This window comes from Petromyzon marinus, unplaced genomic scaffold (assembly GCF_048934315.1).
Source record: "Petromyzon marinus isolate PM22_M1 ecotype Great Lakes invasive population unplaced genomic scaffold, UKy_Petmar_22M1.pri1.0 PM_G_Scaffold_1, whole genome shotgun sequence".
NCBI classification, from domain to species: Eukaryota; Metazoa; Chordata; class Hyperoartia; order Petromyzontiformes; family Petromyzontidae; genus Petromyzon; species Petromyzon marinus.
Genome location: NW_027422650.1, coordinates 12,045,457 through 12,062,705, shown reverse-complemented (window position 1 = coordinate 12,062,705; position 17,249 = coordinate 12,045,457). Strand labels below are relative to the sequence as shown.

The following is a 17,249-nucleotide window of genomic DNA, read 5'->3' as shown; positions in this document are numbered from 1 at the left end:
GTGTAGATCTGGGGGTGGTGTGTGTGTGTGTGTAGCTGGGGTTAGTGAATGTGTGTAGATCTGGTGGTGTGTGTGTGTGTGTAGCAGGGGCGGAGTCCCCGTTCAAAGCCTGAGTGCCGGAGCTTGGGGATAGTGAATGTGTGTAGATCTGGGGATGGTGTGTGTGTAGCTGGGGTTAGTGAATGTGTGTAGATCTGGGAATGGTGTGTGTGTGTGTAGCTGGGGTTAGTGAATGTGTGTAGATCTGGGGATGTTGTGTGTGTGTAGCAGGGGTTAGTGAATGTGTGTAGATCTGGTGGTGTGTGTGTGTGTAGCTGGGGTTAGTGAATGTGTGTAGATCTGGGGATGGTGTGTGTGTAGCAGGGGTTAGTGAATGTGTGTAGATCTGGTGGTGTGTGTGTGTGTGTAGCTGGGGTTAGTGAATGTGTGTAGATCTGGTGGTGTGTGTGTGTGTAGCTGGGGTTAGTGAATGTGTGTAGATCTGGGGATGGTGTGTGTGTGTGTGTAGCAGGGGTTAGTGAATGTGTGTAGATCTGGTGGTGTGTGTGTAGCAGGGGTTAGTGAATGTGTGTAGATCTGGTGGTGTGTGTGTGTGTGTAGCTGGGGCTAGTGAATGTGTGTAGATCTGGTGGTGTGTGTGTGTGTGTAGCTGGGGCTAGTGAATGTGTGTAGATCTGGTGGTGTGTGTGTGTGTGTGTATAGCTGGGGTTAGTGAATGTGTGTAGATCTGGTGGTGTGTGTGTGTGTGTGTAGCAGGGGCGGAGTCCCCGTTCAAAGCCCGAGTGCCGGAGCCGGGACTCCTCGGCGTCGCCGCGGCCCCGGCCTGCGCTCCGTCTTGTGCAGCGGGTCGAGCTCCTTGAAGGTCGCCGCCCCCTCTGGCTCTCCTTCATCCTCATGCACCTCGTCTGATGAACACCACCAGGGCCCGGTCAACCGCCCGCAACGGGCAAAACCACAGAGCGCGTCCCGCCAACAACGCAGGGCCCGCCGATCGACGCGCCGCCGAGCACGGGGGGCCCCACTCCTCCACCGGCCGCCTCCGCCGCGCACTCAAAATCCGACGCGGACGCCCCCGCGGGGCGGCCGAACACGAGACGGCGGAGCGAGGAATGTGGACTCAATGGGTCGTACACGGTCGCGCGTTGGCCATCTTTGTCCACGAGGGGTACGGGTGAAAGGAGAAACCCCCCCCCGTACGGCAAAACTGGTTCACGCGAGCTCACTTGGCCGACTCCAGCAGCAGACAGAGAGAGAGAGAGTTGACCGCCGTGAGCTCGTCACTCCGACCGGATGATTAAAAAACGACCTCGGGGTAAAATCGAGCGACAAACCTGCGTCGGCCGCTCCGCGGGCCACGATCGACTCCAGCTCCGTGGTGCACCTGTCCAAATGCTCCACCGCCGATCGCAGCTTCTCGCCGACTGCATGGTGAAATTCCCGACACGCACGCCAACACGCAAACACGCCCAGGCGGGGGATCATCAGGGATGCTCGTGGAATCGTCCTCCGCGGAGCCTGGAAGCCCGGAACGCCGTTTTCCCATCGCGACAAACCACCAATGCACCGGAACGAGACGAATTATTTGGCGATGCTGCGCAGAGCACAGCCTAACAAAGAAAAACCTCGCGTTAGTCACGGCCTCAAAACGTATCTACGTAACGCGACGTTTCAGGCAACGGCCCTCCTTCACAGCGCTGAGAAAGCGCCGGTAGAGGTCGCGTTAACAATTGCACGTCACCCTGCTGCGCACCGTGGCAAACCGGCCGTGTGGCTCAGTGTTGGAGAGAGGGGGGGGAGGCTCGCGATGGCTGCGAGTTCAAATCCTGGTTGGCGCTTCCTCTCCTCTCCCCGCGTGAACCGCCACCTCAAGGTGCTTGCGCCGACCTCTAAGGCCTCATCATTGCAAGCCTCCTCCGCGGAGGCAGAGCCGCGCGCGATGGCCCGCTCGGTCAATCCGAGGCCTCTAAGGTTGCGTTCGCATAAGCGGAGGGGATTGCCGAGAGGCGTCAGGGTCGGGATGTAACCCGCGACCTCCTGTATGCCGGGCGAGGTAGTTCACATCTCAAAGCCACCGAGGCGCCCCATCACGAGGCACCGCGACCGGGTCTGAGTGGCATCGCGGGTTTGGTGTTGCCCTGATGCGGTACTGGAGACCCGGCACCAAGGAGTCCGTGATCCGATGTGAAGATGCGGTGCTCTCACCATCTTCGGATTGACGACCACACGGATTAATTTGCTCTGTAAGGTTCCATCTGCCACAAGATGGGACCGCAAATCGCATTTATGTTAAGGGAGTTAATCAAGTAAACGGTGTTCAAAGTAATCTCTTTAAAAAGGAGTTAGGAGCCTTCACTCTGACAGGATACAGTTTTGATTACAAAGCGACGCTTCTCCAAGATCCATCATCAGCGGATGCGATTAATTAATAAACCGCATCCGCACAGAGCGGGGGCAGAAGCAGATACCTGATGCAGAAATGGAATATTAAAAACTCTCCTGGATGCGACTGTGGACACGTAACGACGCAATTCCCGATCATCCAACAAATACGCAGAAGACATCGTTACAGCGATACACCCGGTGTTCCTGACGCGATTGTCCGGCTTGACCCCCCATGCACGTCAAATTGTGCACGTTGCTCTGCATCCATATCGGCAGCCGTACGAATGGAAAATAAAAGATCGCCGTGATCAATCCACCGCCGAGTGAAGGCCTCCCGGGGCCACTGCCACCGCCCGCGCAATCCCGCGGTGCAACAATCTCGATCTCGTCGCTCCGGTGGACGCGACCTCTCTCTCTCTCTCTCGGACGCAATGTCCCTTCGCCGCTTGCTCCGTTATCGGCGTCGACCATCGGGTAACCGTCGTTCCTCCCGGTCCGTTGACGACGCGTCCTGCCCAAGCCCCCCAAGCTCGCTTCTCCTAGCAGCAGCACTTTGGATGTCTTTTGCTGGTGTTTTTTTAATACTTTGCCCAAGCTTTGATAAATACGAATACAAATCATCACTTTTGATTTAAAGCTTTCGTGATTGCAGGAATTCATATTCTTGGTTCTTTCGGTAAAGTCACCACGTAGAAGGGAAACAATAAAATAATAAAAATATAAAAAAAATATTCTCACGACGTTTCAACTGCAACACAAGCAATCATCGTCAGGTGTGAAAACCACAGCAAGAACATTTGAAAAAAAAAATTATTGCTGTGGTTTTCACACCTGATGATGATTGCTTCTTGTGTTGCAGTCGAAACGTCGGGAGAATTTTTAAAAAAAATATTTTTATTGTTTCCCTTCTATGTGGTGACTTTACCGAAAGAACCAATAATACAAATGATCACTTATTTATATTTAGTGAATTGCTTAACCATCTTCTCAGTGTTGCACTCCTATCGGTTTTTATTGCATTGATTGCTGTTGTAACTGGCTGACCCAGCCCCCCCCCCCCCCATTCTGGACATCCGCGGGAAAGAGCTTCACAGCTCACCGGATTCCTCCTTGCAGTCTAAATGAAGATTCCGATCGGACGCGGCGAGCAGGAAACCGAGGAGGACATCTTGGTAAAACAAATCAAGGCGAGCGGATATTTAAACCCCCGATAGCCGTGCACGCGACGAGGAGGAGCAGCGACCCTTACCATCCCAAAGCACGCCGGTGCGCTGCTCGCGCTCCAGCAGCTCCACGCGCTTCATCGCCTCCCTCAGCTCCTCCCGACGCATCTCCAACCGCGCGCCGGCGCGCCCCCGGCGGCGCGGCCCTTCCGACCGCCGGAGCCCCGCCGCCGCCTTCCGCGTCGCCGGATCTACCAGGCGACGGAACTCGACGACGTAGGCGTGATACCGCTCCGTCCCGGACGCGTGGCCCCGGGACCCGTAGTGGCCGCTCGCCGAGACGCCGGACGCGCCGGCGGCGGCGGCGGCGGCGTCGGCGTCGGCGTCCCGCTCCTCGGCGAAGCTCACGCCGCACACGCCGCAGCGCCCCTGGGTCAGCCGCGCGGGTCTGAGGACCGTCTGTCCTGTGGCTTCCTCCCTCAGCCCGGCGCTCAGGGCCACGGCAAACTGCAGGGCCCGCCGTGCCGCTCTCCACCTGCGCCGAGCCTTCAGCCGCGTCCGCTCCTCCGTTTCCCGCCGCGCGGCCAGATGACGCAGCAAGAGCAGCTCGCTCCGCTCCTCGTCCTCGTCCTCCTCCTCCCCCCTCTCCTCGCCGCCGTCGCCGTTCGGGAACCGCCCCGGGCTCGAAGCGGAAATCCCCGGCTCCCCCGGGTCGCGCTCAAATCGCTCGGGGAATCGGGAGGCCGACGACCCGCGGCGGAGGAAGAAGCCGCGCCTCCGCGAGCTCCACACGCAGTCGTAGAGACGATCGCCATCCCTCTGCCGCAGAAGCGCGTCCAGGACAGCCGCCACGTCGCCGGGTCCTTTGGCCGCGTCGGCCGCTTCCAGGCAGCGCAGGAGACGCGGCGGCAGCCTGTCCCGCCTCTCGGGCGGGAGGCCCTCGCCGGCGTTCCTGACGGCCGCGCGGATGCGGGACTGGAGCTTCGCCCTCCTCAGGATGTGGACGTTAACGAGCATGACCAGGCACAGCACGACCAGGCGCTCCGCTGCCCCCGACTCCACGCAGGGGTCATCGCCGCAGGCGTCGAGCAGGAACTCGTTGCGCTCGCCGCACACCATGAGGGCCAAGTGGTCGACGTGCCTCAGCACTCTGTCGTGGCCGGAAGGTTGCTGCTGGCCTCTGCCGAACTCATTAATAGCCTCGAAGACGTCACGGTGATGTTTCGCCTGAAGGGGGGAACGATGAAACAATCTTGATTTTAAGCTTTCGTGGCTGCAGGAATCCACACTCCTTGATTCTTTCGGTAAAAGCCCACGTGGTAGGTAGAAAATAAGATGAAATAAAACGAATCGCGACAACAGGTGGGACAACCACAGCAAGAAAGAATTGCTGAAGTGGGCGAGAGGTCTGCCGTGACAAGAGGTCATATAGGTAAGAGAGGGGGGAGGAGAGAGAAGCGCTAGGGGAAGAGAGGACCTGAGACCGGGGGGGAAGTGGGCAGGGCTGGGAGTGGGAGGCTGGGGAAGCTGGAGATGCGGATATGAAGGCAACAACCATGAAGCAGTTAAGTTTTTTACCTGGTTAATAACATCCTTCCAATGATTGCTCAATTTGTATCCAAACCTTAACTGCTTTATGGTTGTTGCCTTCATATCCGCATCTCCAGCTTCGCCAGCCTCCCACTCCCAACTCCGCCCACTCACCCCCCCCTCTCTCTCCCCCCTTGCTCCTCCCCCCTCTCTTACCTATATAACCTCTTGTCACGGCAGGCCTCTCGCCCACTTCAGCAATTATTTCTTGCTGTGGTTGTCCCACCTGCTGACGGACGCCTGTTGTTGTTGTTGCGCACGAAACGTCGTGATTTAATTTATTTTATTTTCTAACCACCACGTGGACTTTACCGAAAGAGCCACAGAGTGACAATTAAACGGCGTGAGAGAGCGAGCGTCCGGAGCATCGCGCTCACGTGCTCCGTCAGCGTGGGTCACGTTGCGAGAGCCGTACGATGATACAATCGCACCAAAACGCGTCGCCAACTCTGCGCCTGAGTTGCCGTGGCCAATCTCCTCGTTGAGTTTTGGGCTCGGAGGCGGTTGCTGAATTTGGTTGTTGCGGATTGTCCGTCAGCTTACCGGTGAGCCGCAACTTTAAAAGTTTGCGTGCCGCGCCCGACGTTCAATTTGTTTGGCCGTGTGCGGCGGGTGCGGTGTTTCTAATGACACGCAGTTGGCCAGATCAACAATCGATTACGATTCAATACACACCAAGACTCCGTCCACACACACACACATACACACACACACATACACACACACACACGTACACACATACACATACACACACATGCGCCTATCTGCTTGGTGCCGGCTGTTATAGCCACATCGTGGGCGCTTAAACTTTTCGATCAACGGGGACGGTTTTCTCACGATCAAATTCCGTTCGTGTCGGATCATTCTCAGCAGGAGAGAGCCACCGCAACCCCCGTGTTACAGAGAGACGGACGGACGGACGGCCGGACAGAGTTGACGCACGACTAACTTTCACCCTCCGTTGGAAAAGCCTCACGGAAAAACGTCCGGGAGGTAAATATCCGCGAGGCGCCACCCCCCGGTCCGCGCGTGGCGCACCCACCCGCGGGTTGGGCGGATGCATCCAGCTCCACAGGTTCAGCGTGGCGAGGTAGCCCTGCGGCAGGCAGACCGTGTTCACGTCGGGGCGCGCGCTCGCGTGGACTGCGCAGACCAGCACCAACTGCAGCTCCGCCATCGCCGCCGCGTTGGCCACGCTGGGCACGAGGCCGCCGCCGCCGCGACGCTGCCGCCGCGTCCCGATCAGCTTGCGGAAGCGGCAGAAGGCGTGGATCGAGCCCAGCACGTCTCCCCGCGCGAACGCCCTCTCCGCCGATTCCACGAAGAGGTTGAAAAAGCTGGCGAGGCGTCCGTTGGGCAGGTCGAGCACGCCGGCGGCGCCGCCCGGCCCCGGCCTCTTCCGCTCGACGCGCCGGCGAAACGCTTCTTCTTCTTCGGCGCGCAGGAGCCTGCCGGGCTCCGTCGGAGAATTGACGGCGCGCGCCGCGCGGTACGCCTCGAGCCAAAGGTCGGTCGATTCCCTCCGGCTCTCCTCGCCGCGGGAGGCGACTTCCCGCGCCACGAGCTCGCGCATCGCGGAGCCGACGTGAGGGTTGCTCCGTATCGGCGCCAGGATGTCCCCGCAGGACGCCGGGCTCTCCGACAGCCCTCGCGGGTGGAAACGGCTGGGGAACAGCAGGGCGAGGAGGTCCTCGCAATCAGCCAGCTCTGGCTTGGGAAGGAGCGCCTCCACAAATTTTGCCGCTTCGGGGCTCCGGGACTCCAGTTGCGGGATCGCTTCCAGGAGAATTCCGGACAGCGTCACCAGGTGAACTTTGCTCGCCACCAACTTTTTCAATTCCGCCCCGCCGGCCGCGCCGCCGTGCGCGCCGCGGCAATCTCGGAGCGGGCACGCCCCTCCCGTCGGGTGGCGCCCGCAGACCCCCGGCGTCTGGCGCGCGCGGGACTCCGCCGCCCGGGCGAGGCGCTCGCAGCGACCCAGCAGGTGCCGCGCGAGGACGCGGTCCGCCTCGGGCGTGGGCACGCGCGGCGGCTCGCCGTCGCCATGCCTCGGGCCGCCGGGGACGTCGAGGAACCTGGAGCCCTCCTGCGTCAACACCCTGCAGGTCCCCTCGCTCCGGCTCAAGCCGTAAAACTCGTAGCTCTGCGCCAGCCACTGCTCCCGATGAGCCGCGGCCTCCCCCGATCTCGCGCCGCCGCCGCCGAGGAAGCTCGCCACGAGCCGCAGCAGGGGCTGCAGCACCTCGAGTGTGATGGGGACGACGTGCGGCGACCCCCCGCCCTCGACGTCCAGCAAAGCCGCGGTCGCTTCGGCAGCGCCCACGACCACGTCGGCCTCGAGGAAGAGCGTGATTGCTTCACGCAGGAGGTCTTCGTCGCTTTCCAACTTCCCAAGCATGTAGCAGGCTTCGGCCTTCCCGCTCACAAAGTTGTTATTCTCGCACGTTTCCCTCACGCTCTGGAGTTCTGCTTTTATTTCGCGCAAAGCTTCCTCCTCCTCCGCCTCGTCTCGTCGGCTGGCGCGTGCCCGCAACGCCCGCAACGCCCGCAACGCGGCACGGGCCTTCGCCAGGAGGCACTCGCCAGCGAATTGGCTCCCGGGCCTGGCGAGCCGCAACGCGTCGGTAATCATCCCGTGTTCTCGAAGCATCTTCCCGGCTTCTTCGACCCTGCCCCTCTGCTCGAGGAGGGCGACGGCCTGGGCCAAAAAGTCGTTCATCCTGAGGAAGGCGAGCTGCTCCTCGAAGGCGACGCGGGACAGCGAGCTCATCATCGCGCCCTCGTCGCCCCGCTCCACGTGACGCCTGGCGGCCACGAAGCGGAGCTCGCGCCACTTCCACGGGAAGTCCACGGGGGCGAGGCCTCCGTCGGGGCTCTGCTCGGCCTCACACCTGGGCGCACCGCACCGTGGCACGGGGGGGGGGGGTCCAGAGTGACGGTGGCACCACGCCGTTCAACACTTTTAAACGTATGGCCGATCACGTTTTGATTCCATACAGCCCCTTCGCTAAGGTGCCCAATGGAGAATTGGCAATGATACATACAAGTGTTTTTTTGGGTTAGGTCGCTTAATTATAAACGTGTCCACGTTAAGCCGGCCACCACCTGACACAGCCAATTGGTAATGTTTGGCACGTGAACGGAACGTGGCAATTGGTTACTAGTACAGCACACCGGTGTGTTGGGAGAGTAAATCCAAAACAACATTCAGCCAGATTTATGGAAAAATCCTGCTGTTTCGCCTGATGATGCTAGTTGTAATTAATGGCGAAACGTAATTTGGATTGTAAATGTGGATTTACTCTCCAACACACCACCGGTGTGCTGTACTAGTAACGAATTGGCGTGTTCTGTTTAACGACACATTTATATTTACGCGATTTAACCCCAAAAAACCCCTGTATTATGAACGATATTGGTCGTGAAAGCCTACGTGTTGGAAATCGAACGGTGCGATGAGTAGCCCGTGAATATGATGAGTGCAATAAACGATGATGAAAGTGACAATCAGTAGTTGATGATGAATGAGTGTGATGAATGGGTAGGGAAGTTGGGAAGAGAGATCGTGTAAAAGATGGGGAATGGATGGGGAAGGGGAGTTGAGGGTAAGCAAGGGGCCATTCGTGAGTTTTTAGAGAAGAGTGAAAAATAACGACGCTGATTGTTTGGCGATAATGCGCAAACCGTGGTTTCTCAATCATCCAGCTGTAAAAACACGCCAAACAATCTCTCAGAAACTTCACGAACTGTCTAACCGTTACAACAACTGATGCAGCGCCAAAATCGAAGCGTACCAGATCGCGCAGCGACACACGAGGACGACGACGACGGTGGGTTGTCGTACGACTTTAACATGCGAAGAGGGCAACCTGGTTGAGCGGATGAAAGTCGCGCGATTGAAATGCAACCCGGGGCACGGGCGGAGTACAAACCGTTCAATGAGCCTCGCGGCCTCGTCGTAGCACGAGCTCTTCATGTACCACCCGACTGCCTCTCGCACCTACTCGCACACCACGTGCAGCACGCGAGGTCAACACGAGATCAACACGAGGTCAACGCCGGGTCAACACGAGGCAGTCCGACAGCGCTGCTGCTGCTGCTGCTGTCCTCGCATCGCGACGTCATCGTTCGGTCACTGGGCGACCCATCGGCTCGCTAACACTTGAGAACCCGCATTATTCACAGGTGGCTGCAGCCCGGATTCGAATCCGGTTCTTCTCAGGGGTGGCCATCGCAGCGTTTGGGAACTCTTTGAGCCACCCGGCCACTTGGCCCCTAGCCCTGTATCATTAACGAGGCTCCAGCTCGTGCCAGGCAGCTCGGGATAGGCAACACTCGGTGAGCACGTGACACAAAGCCACGCCGTCCTTCAGGACGTGCCTCCTGCGTCGCTTGGCAATTGTCGCGATATCAATAATGGGGCAGGATCCAATGTCGTGGCTTATAATAACGGGCGACGTACTTAAGATGATGAATAACTTTTGATTTAAAGCTTTCATGACTGCAGGGATTCATATTCTTGGTTCTTTCGGTAAAGTCACCACGTAGAAGGGAAAAAATAAAATAGTAAAAATATAAAACAATAAAATTCTCACGACGTTTCGACTGCAACACAAGCAATCATCATCAGGTGTGAAAACCACAGCAATAATTTTTTTCCAAATTTTCTTGCTGTGGTTTTCACACCTGATGACGATTGCTTGCGTTGCAGTCGAAACGTCGTGAGAATTTTATTGTTTTATATTTTTATCATTTATTGTTTCCCTTCTACGTGGTGACTTTACCAAAAGAACCAAGAATATGATGAATAACGTTTACAGGCGTGGGATGAAAGATGGTAAGGGGGGGGGGGGGGTGGTGGTGGTGATGATGCCGGAGGCTCACCTTGCCGAGACGCTCGCACAGCCTGCCGCAGAGGGGGTAGCTCTTTGCGTTCTGCAGGCACTTGAGCGCCATGTGGGGCAGGCCACACTCGAGGTACGTTTTGGCCAGGGCAAGGTAGTCCTGGGCCTTGCTGCTCGCAACACGCGGGCAGCAGCAACAGCAGCAGAGGGGGAGCGTCGTTGCATACCGAGAAGCGGCGACGTTCTGTGGTGCTCAAGCCTGGCTCGGTATCCTTTAAAGCAGATGTGGGAAAAGTACGGCCCCCGGGCCCTATACGGCCCGTTGGGCTTTTTAATCCGGCCCGCCGAACTTGTCCAAATATTATTATTAAATTAAATTTTACCTTTCTCCTGTAATGCCCCCAGTTTCCCCATTAGATGGCGCACTTTGACCGGGAGTGTGGTGTATAGGCCCTATGTTCGTGCAATTTGTTAAACTGCCTTGCAAATAAATGCTTTGCTACCTGTTAAAGGCCAAATCATTTCACGTAATGATTTTTAACACGTAATTTTTATTCAGTTCACACAAACACTCCATCCATCTGTTCCTGGCCCGGCCCCTCTGTCAAATTTTAGAAACCATCGTGGCCCGCGAGTCAAAAAATTTGCCCACGCCCTGCTTTAAAGTCATGGGCAGTGACAAAGGCTCGCGAGTTAGAGTTACAGTGTTAATGTGCATCCCATTGTTTAAACAAAACTAAATATCATCGCCGGCTGTGTTCTATCAACCGTTAAATGAAGGCCTCCCCGAGCCGCCGCCATTCCTCATTGTCTAACAATTCAGCAATTAAATCAGCTTCTAGCACAAAAAGCCGGTAATCGTGGCTCCGTCTCCCACGGCGGTCGCCCTTCACCGGCGTTGCGTTCTACCCGGGACAATTTACTCTTTTCCGGTCAACTTGACGTCTCTGATTTCTGTCTCTTCTCTGATCCATGCGTTTTACCTTTTAGTCTCTCAGTGTAATTCCCCCCCCCCCCCCCCCACCCCCCACCCCCATGCACCTCTGCACACTTCTTTGCGCCTTTCGTAACAAAAAACATTCTCGGTCAGCGTCCTAACGACTTCCGATCCACATCACTGCCGCCGGCGATGCGGAGGATTGGGAAGCGTGGAACCGACTCGCGGGTGGCACGGAACCGGCTTTCCCGGGCGCTCTTCCCCCCCAGGCGCCGCCGACGCCGGCTTCCTCACTACCGAGCGCCGACCCCCCGCCCGGCCCTCCGCGAGGGAGCGGCGCAGGTGCGGCCGTACCCGGGGCTCCATCCGTTGCTCTGCACGCGCAGCGCCGCGTCGTGAGCCAGCGCCAGCTTCTCCTTCGCCGCAACCCCACCCTTGTGGTAGCACTTGGCTGCCACCTGGACACAAAGACAAAGATCTGTCGGGGCGAGCGCTGGTTGCGAGCGCGCTACGAAGCTCCGGCACGGCGCACGAGAGGCCGGTTGCCATCGCGCCGCCGTTTCCTTATCCTGGAGGAAACTTCCTTGCGTGGAAGCAAGCGCTTCTGTTTGTTTGCCTGCGTCATCACACGTGTGCGTGTGTGTGTGCGTGCGATTCCTCGCGTCTTATTTTGCGTTGCAAAATATGAACGCCTCCGGTATAATGCCAGCAAGGGTAAAACCTTTTTTTTTATCATCTCAAAACTGGCAAAAGGGTCGCCGTGGAAATGTTTTAGCTCTGCTATGTTCTGAGTGGGCCACCTCTGCCAAAGGCCTTGGGTTACAAGATGTTAAATACCTCGCCTGGGATACAGGAGGTTGTGGGTTCAATCGCGACCCTGATGCCTGGAGTTTGCATGTCTCCCTCCCTCTATCTCTCTCTCTTCGTGGACGCATGGAGGCACTCCGATTTTTCCCTCCACGTTGATCAATGTGCGTTAACAGGATTTGGCTGCTAGATTAGCCAGCGCATTGAGCTTTGATTTGTGGCCAGGTTGCTTCCAAAAAAGAGCTCTACAACTCAGTGGGCCTTGCCTGGTCAAATAAAAAAGCTCAGTTTAGTGAAATTGGTAACCGTGAATTCAATAACAAGCACTGGCAAGCGACGGCTGGACTGCCACGCTGAGGCCCAGGTGTCCAGACTGAGCTGTCTCGGCACTCACCTTCCAGCGACGATGCTTGAAAAAGAAATCTCCCTGAGCGTTCCACTCCTCCGGCGTGGAAGAGCGCACAAAGACACCATCATCCAGGCCTGCAGGGCATAAGACAAAGGTCTCCCGTATAGCCTTAACAGACTGTTGGGGAAAGTGCTGTTAAGCGAGCTAAATCTTACAATGAGAGGAGAGAGGCAGGAGAGAGCGTGGAGGGTGGTGGGGTGAGATGAGAGGGGAGAGGCGGGAGAGGACATGGAGGTGAGTATAGTGAGATGAGAGGGAGGAGAATGCATGGAGGTGAGTATGGTGAGATGAGAGGGGAGAGTCAGGAGAGGACATGGAGGTGAGTATGGTGAGATGAGAGGGAGAGGCAGGAGAGGACATAGAGGTGAGTATGGTGAGATGAGAGGGAGAGGCAGGAGAGGACATGGAGGTGAGTATGGTGAGATGAGAGGGAGAGGCAGGAGAGGACATGGAGGTGAGTATGGTGAGATGAGAGGGGAGAGGCAGGAGAGGACATGGAGATGATTATGGTGAGATGAGAGGGGAGAGGCAGGAGAGGACATGGAGGTGAGTATGGTGAGATGAGAGGGGAGAGGCAGGAGAGTGCCTGGAGGTGAGTGAGATGAGAGGGGAGAGGCAGGAGAGGACATGGAGGTGAGTATGGTGAGATGAGAGGGGAGAGGCAGGAGAGGACATGGAGGTGAGTATGGTGAGATGAGAGGGGAGAGGCAGGAGAGGACATGGAGGTGAGTATGGTAAGATGAGAGGCAGGAGAGGACATGGAGGTGAGTATGGTGAGATGAGAGGGGAGAGGCAGGAGAGGACATGGAGGTGAGTATGGTGAGATGAGAGGGGAGAGGCAGGAGAGGACATGGAGATGATTATGGTGAGATGAGAGGGAGAGGCAGGAGAGGACATGGAGGTGAGTATGGTGAGATGAGAGGGGAGAGGCAGGAGAGGACATGGAGATGATTATGGTGAGATGAGAGGGGAGAGGCAGGAGAGGACATGGAGGTGAGTATGGTGAGATGAGAGGGGAGAGGCAGGAGAGGACATGGAGATAATTATGGTGAGATGAGAGGGGAGAGGCAGGAGAGGACATGGAGGTGAGTATGGTGAGATGAGAGGGGAGAGGCAGGAGAGTGCCTGGAGGTGAGTGAGATGAGAGGGGAGAGGCAGGAGAGGACATGGAGGTGAGTATGGTGAGATGAGAGGGGAGAGGCAGGAGAATGGAGAGTGCCGTGGAGTGAGACGAGTGCTAGTCAGTGGCTGAATGGAGGCTCTTGGGACAAGCAGGATCGTGCGAGCGCAAGTTGGACGACCGATCGGCTCGGGAGCCGGCGGAGCGTTATCGCCGAAGCGGCGACGCGACTCCGCCACCCACCCTCCTCTTCGCCCGGGGTGGCACGGACGAGCGTGACGAGGTTCCTCCCGACGAGGTAGCGGAACATGGGCGTGCGCTTCTCCTCGTGGTCATCGAACACCCACAGGTTGACCCGGGCGCGCGTCACCGCCGTGTACAGGCGCTTGAGCTCGCCGACAAGCACCTGGGGGAATGGATACGGCGCGGTGAGCCGGCGCGCCGGCGTCGCCGCGTGACCTCGGTAAAACCCCCTTGGCAAGTGGAAACCCTGCCGCTCGGTGTAGCCGCCGCCCTCCGCAGCGTGTGTGTGTGTGTGTGCGTGTCTGTGTGTGTGTGTCTGTGTGTGTGTGTGTCTGTGTGTGTGTCTGTGCGTGTGTCTGTGTGTGTCTGTGTGTCTGTGTGTGTGTGTCTGTGTGTCTGTGTGTGTGTGTCTGTGTGTGTGTGTCTGTGTGTCTGTGTGTGTCTGTGTGTGTGTGTGTGTCTGTGTGTGTGTGTGTCTGTGTGTGTCTGTATGTGTGTGTCTGTGTGTCTGTGTGTGTGTGTCTGTGTGTGTGTGTGTCTGTGTGTGTGTCTGTGTGTGTGTGTCTGTGCGTGTCTGTGTCTGTCTGTGTGTGTCTGTGTGTGTGTGTCTGTGTGTGTGTGTCTGTGTGTGTGTGTCTGTGTGTGTGTCTGTGTGTCTGTGTGTGTGTGTGTCTGTGTTTGTGTGTCTGTGTGTGTGTGTGTGTCTGTGTGTCTGTGTGTGTGTGTCTGTGTGTGTGTGCGAGAGACGCGCCGAGTGTGCGGAGGCGCCCGGCGCGTAGCGTCGAACGTCTTTCACGCCGTACGTAGCCAACCGACCTTCGTAGGAGGCGCATGGGATGAAGAACAACGAAACTAAACAATGCGAGAAGCGGTCCTGAAGAAGGAGGGGCGTTTCAGAGAGCTGTGGAAGCGCACCCTGAAGGCGCGCGATGCGGCGGCCGTCTTTGTTCAACGGGCCAGCCAAAGGCCGCTGCAAGGGTGGGGCGGAGTTTGCGGCGATGGTTTGCGCTCGGTGACGAGATCAGCGATGGTTTTGACACAAACCGTTCCAGCTTGCCAATTTTCACGAGGGTACAAAAAAATGAAACCCCGCGCCAATTTTCACCCCGGGGGATTCTTCAAATGCCTTTTCATCGAACAATGTCGATGACGGCAACGGTTTGCGTTTGACAGAGTGCCACCTCCCTCCTGTACGCTGGGACGTCCCAGAGTGCTGTACACCTTACATCTATCTATATTCTTGGTTCTTTCGGTAAAGTCACCACCACGTAGAAGGGAAACAATAAAATTATAAAAAAATAATTAAAATAAAATTCTCATGACGTTTCGACTGCAGCACAAGCAATCATCATCAGGTGTGAAAACCACAGCGAGAAAATTTGAAAAAAAGTGGTGCTAACGTTAAAAATAACCGCCACTTGTTTCAAATTTTCTTGCTGTGGTTTTCACACCTGATGGTGATTGCTTGTGTTGCAGTCGAAACGTCGTGAGAAATTTATTGTTTTATTTTTTTTATTGTTTCCCTTCTACGTGGTGACTTTACCGAAAGAACCAAGAATATGAATCCCTGCAGTCACGAAAGCTTTAAATAAAAAATCTTACATCTAATCTCAGATGAGGTCAAGCGCCAATTCACAAGGTGACTCGGCACTTGACCCGCCAACAGGCATGAGTCTGCCAGTCGCGGGCGATGATTACTGCCACGTGTAATCACCAACTGAGTAATCGCCTGGAATATTTGCTCAATATGCTCATCAGTTCTAAGAAGCTAAGCTGGTATTTGGGCCTGGCTAGTGCTTCCACGCGTGACCGCCATGCATAACACGTGCTGGAGGCCGCAGAGCTCCGTGATGAGCAGCAGTGGGAGAGGTGTAGCAACATCAAATTGTTATACTGCGCTTCCATGCTCACACGTCTAAGCTCCCCGACTTCGTCAACCGACGTTGACCGGCGTGGTGAAGTATGGTCAAATCACCCCCCCCCCCCCCCCACCACAGCCCGCCTGGCCAATGGGGAGGCCCTCATCCAGCAGCGGAGTGACGAGACGGCCGAATGTGCGCACGGGGTTCAAGCGCTGCTCCGAAGTCGACTCGGGTTTGTGAACGTCAGGTGGAGAGGCCCTGTGGGGGGGCGAGCGCTCGGCACGGTCAGCGGTGTCGGTGGAGCCGGCTTTGTGTGCGGCGGCAACGACGTCAATAACCGGACGACGCGTCCCGTTCAACCAGATCTGTTGCCGCCGTGTGAAAAATAAAGTCGCTTTTAAAAACTTCCTGTCTACCGCAAGGTACTCTGGGAATGCGCGATCTGAGAAGCGTTGCGTGACGAGGAATGTGAGAAGTGCTTTCACGTGGAGGACAGGGATGTGCGGGTGCCACAGTGGCGAGATGTTAACTATCTCGCGTGGTACAGAGAAGGTCACTGGTTCCATCCCCAAGCCTGGCACCTGTGTATTTGGAGTTTGCCTGTTTCTCCCCCGTGGGCACGTGGATTTCTCTCCGTTTCCACATTTAGAAACATGCATTTGGAGTATTTGGCTGAGGAAAAATGAAATCCACATCATAAGTTAATTCACTGAGCTATGATTTGTGGCCAGGCCACTTCTGAAAAAGAGCTGTGTAGCTCAGTGGGCCTTGCCTGGCATGATTTGCCACAAGTACTGTGTGTGGTGGTTAATGCAGACTTGATGCCTTGCAAAATGTTTCTATTTTTAAACCTCCTGTTTAATTTCCCAGAAAGGGTTAAAACCTTTTCTTATTTTTAATTATGTAAAAAAAACATCTTTAAAATATCAACGAAGGAGAGGTATCGTCCGCTTGCTTTGTGTTGTGCAGCGATAGCTGGCCAGACAAGCGAGCGACCGTTAGCGAGGAGCCGACCTTGTGGGCAATGGGGTCAAAGTTGAGAGGGCGGGAGCCGGGCAGCAGCACCTCCTCCTCCAGCAACGTCTCCTCCAGCGGCCGCGGCGAGGGCACGGTGCCGGCGTCGTCGCTGCGGGCAGGCGCCTCGTACGAGTTCACCACCCGCCACTCCTTGGTTGCCTGCGCACGGCCCCCCCCGCGGGCGTAAAGAACGCGACCGGAGCGAGGAGGGTCGGCGGGGACGCGCGCACGCCAGACGCACGAGCGAGAGAACGAGACGAGCGGAAAGAGTTGAGCCGGCGTGACCAGAAGGAGGGCGAAGACGTGCCGCCAGGGCATGATGGCCGCACCGAGGAGTCCCCTGACAAGGAGGGAAAGGTGGCAATATCGGGGACACGTGCAACGGGCACCAAGCGGAGGCCGTGGGGGGGGGGGGAAGCTCGCCTCCGAGTCGGAGAAGAAGTTGTAGAGGAGAACGTCGTCAAACTCCAGCCCCTTGGCCTCGTAGACGGTGAGCACCAGGCCCAGGCTCAGCTCCTCTGGGAGCTGCTCCTTGGCTTTCTCATTACAAACCAGGATCACCTGTCGCGCGCAAGAGGCAAAGGTACCCCCTGTAGCGGCACCACGCAAGACTATTGGGGCGAGTGGCTCTGCTGAGCACGAGGGGGGTGGTGGTGGTGGCCAGCACCACGCCCGGCCGCCTTTGTTTCCCAAGCGCTGAAGTTTACATGCCGCACAAGATGGTCCTTTAAGGCTGAATCGACCAGTAATGGAACCCAGGTTTCCGGCTGATATCCACTACACCATGCGTGTTTACCTGTGTAATGACTCGCGTGTAAGGGGGCATACGTGCACACTCACAAGCAGGCGATAACAATGCGCTACGTGTAGACGAG

The 17,249-nt window shown here is 56.8% G+C and overlaps 1 protein-coding gene across 1 annotated transcript in view; it reads right to left on the bottom strand.

The window, feature by feature from the left end:
* Window positions 1-378: 378 nt before the first annotated feature.
* Window positions 379-17,249, bottom strand: part of LOC142908566 (TPR and ankyrin repeat-containing protein 1-like) — a 42,938-nt gene continuing 26,067 nt past the window's right edge. Inside the window, exons 11-21 of the mRNA XM_076059325.1 lie at window positions 16,798-16,935; window positions 16,372-16,533; window positions 13,496-13,658; window positions 12,118-12,206; window positions 11,271-11,374; window positions 10,020-10,149; window positions 9,068-9,135; window positions 6,178-8,026; window positions 3,632-4,772; window positions 1,332-1,421; window positions 379-905 (exon numbers count right to left, since the gene is read on the bottom strand). Coding sequence (XP_075915440.1) covers window positions 772-905; window positions 1,332-1,421; window positions 3,632-4,772; window positions 6,178-8,026; window positions 9,068-9,135; window positions 10,020-10,149; window positions 11,271-11,374; window positions 12,118-12,206; window positions 13,496-13,658; window positions 16,372-16,533; window positions 16,798-16,935 — 4,068 coding nt within the window. The 3' untranslated portion in view covers window positions 379-771. The remainder of the gene's footprint in view (window positions 906-1,331; window positions 1,422-3,631; window positions 4,773-6,177; window positions 8,027-9,067; window positions 9,136-10,019; window positions 10,150-11,270; window positions 11,375-12,117; window positions 12,207-13,495; window positions 13,659-16,371; window positions 16,534-16,797; window positions 16,936-17,249) is intronic.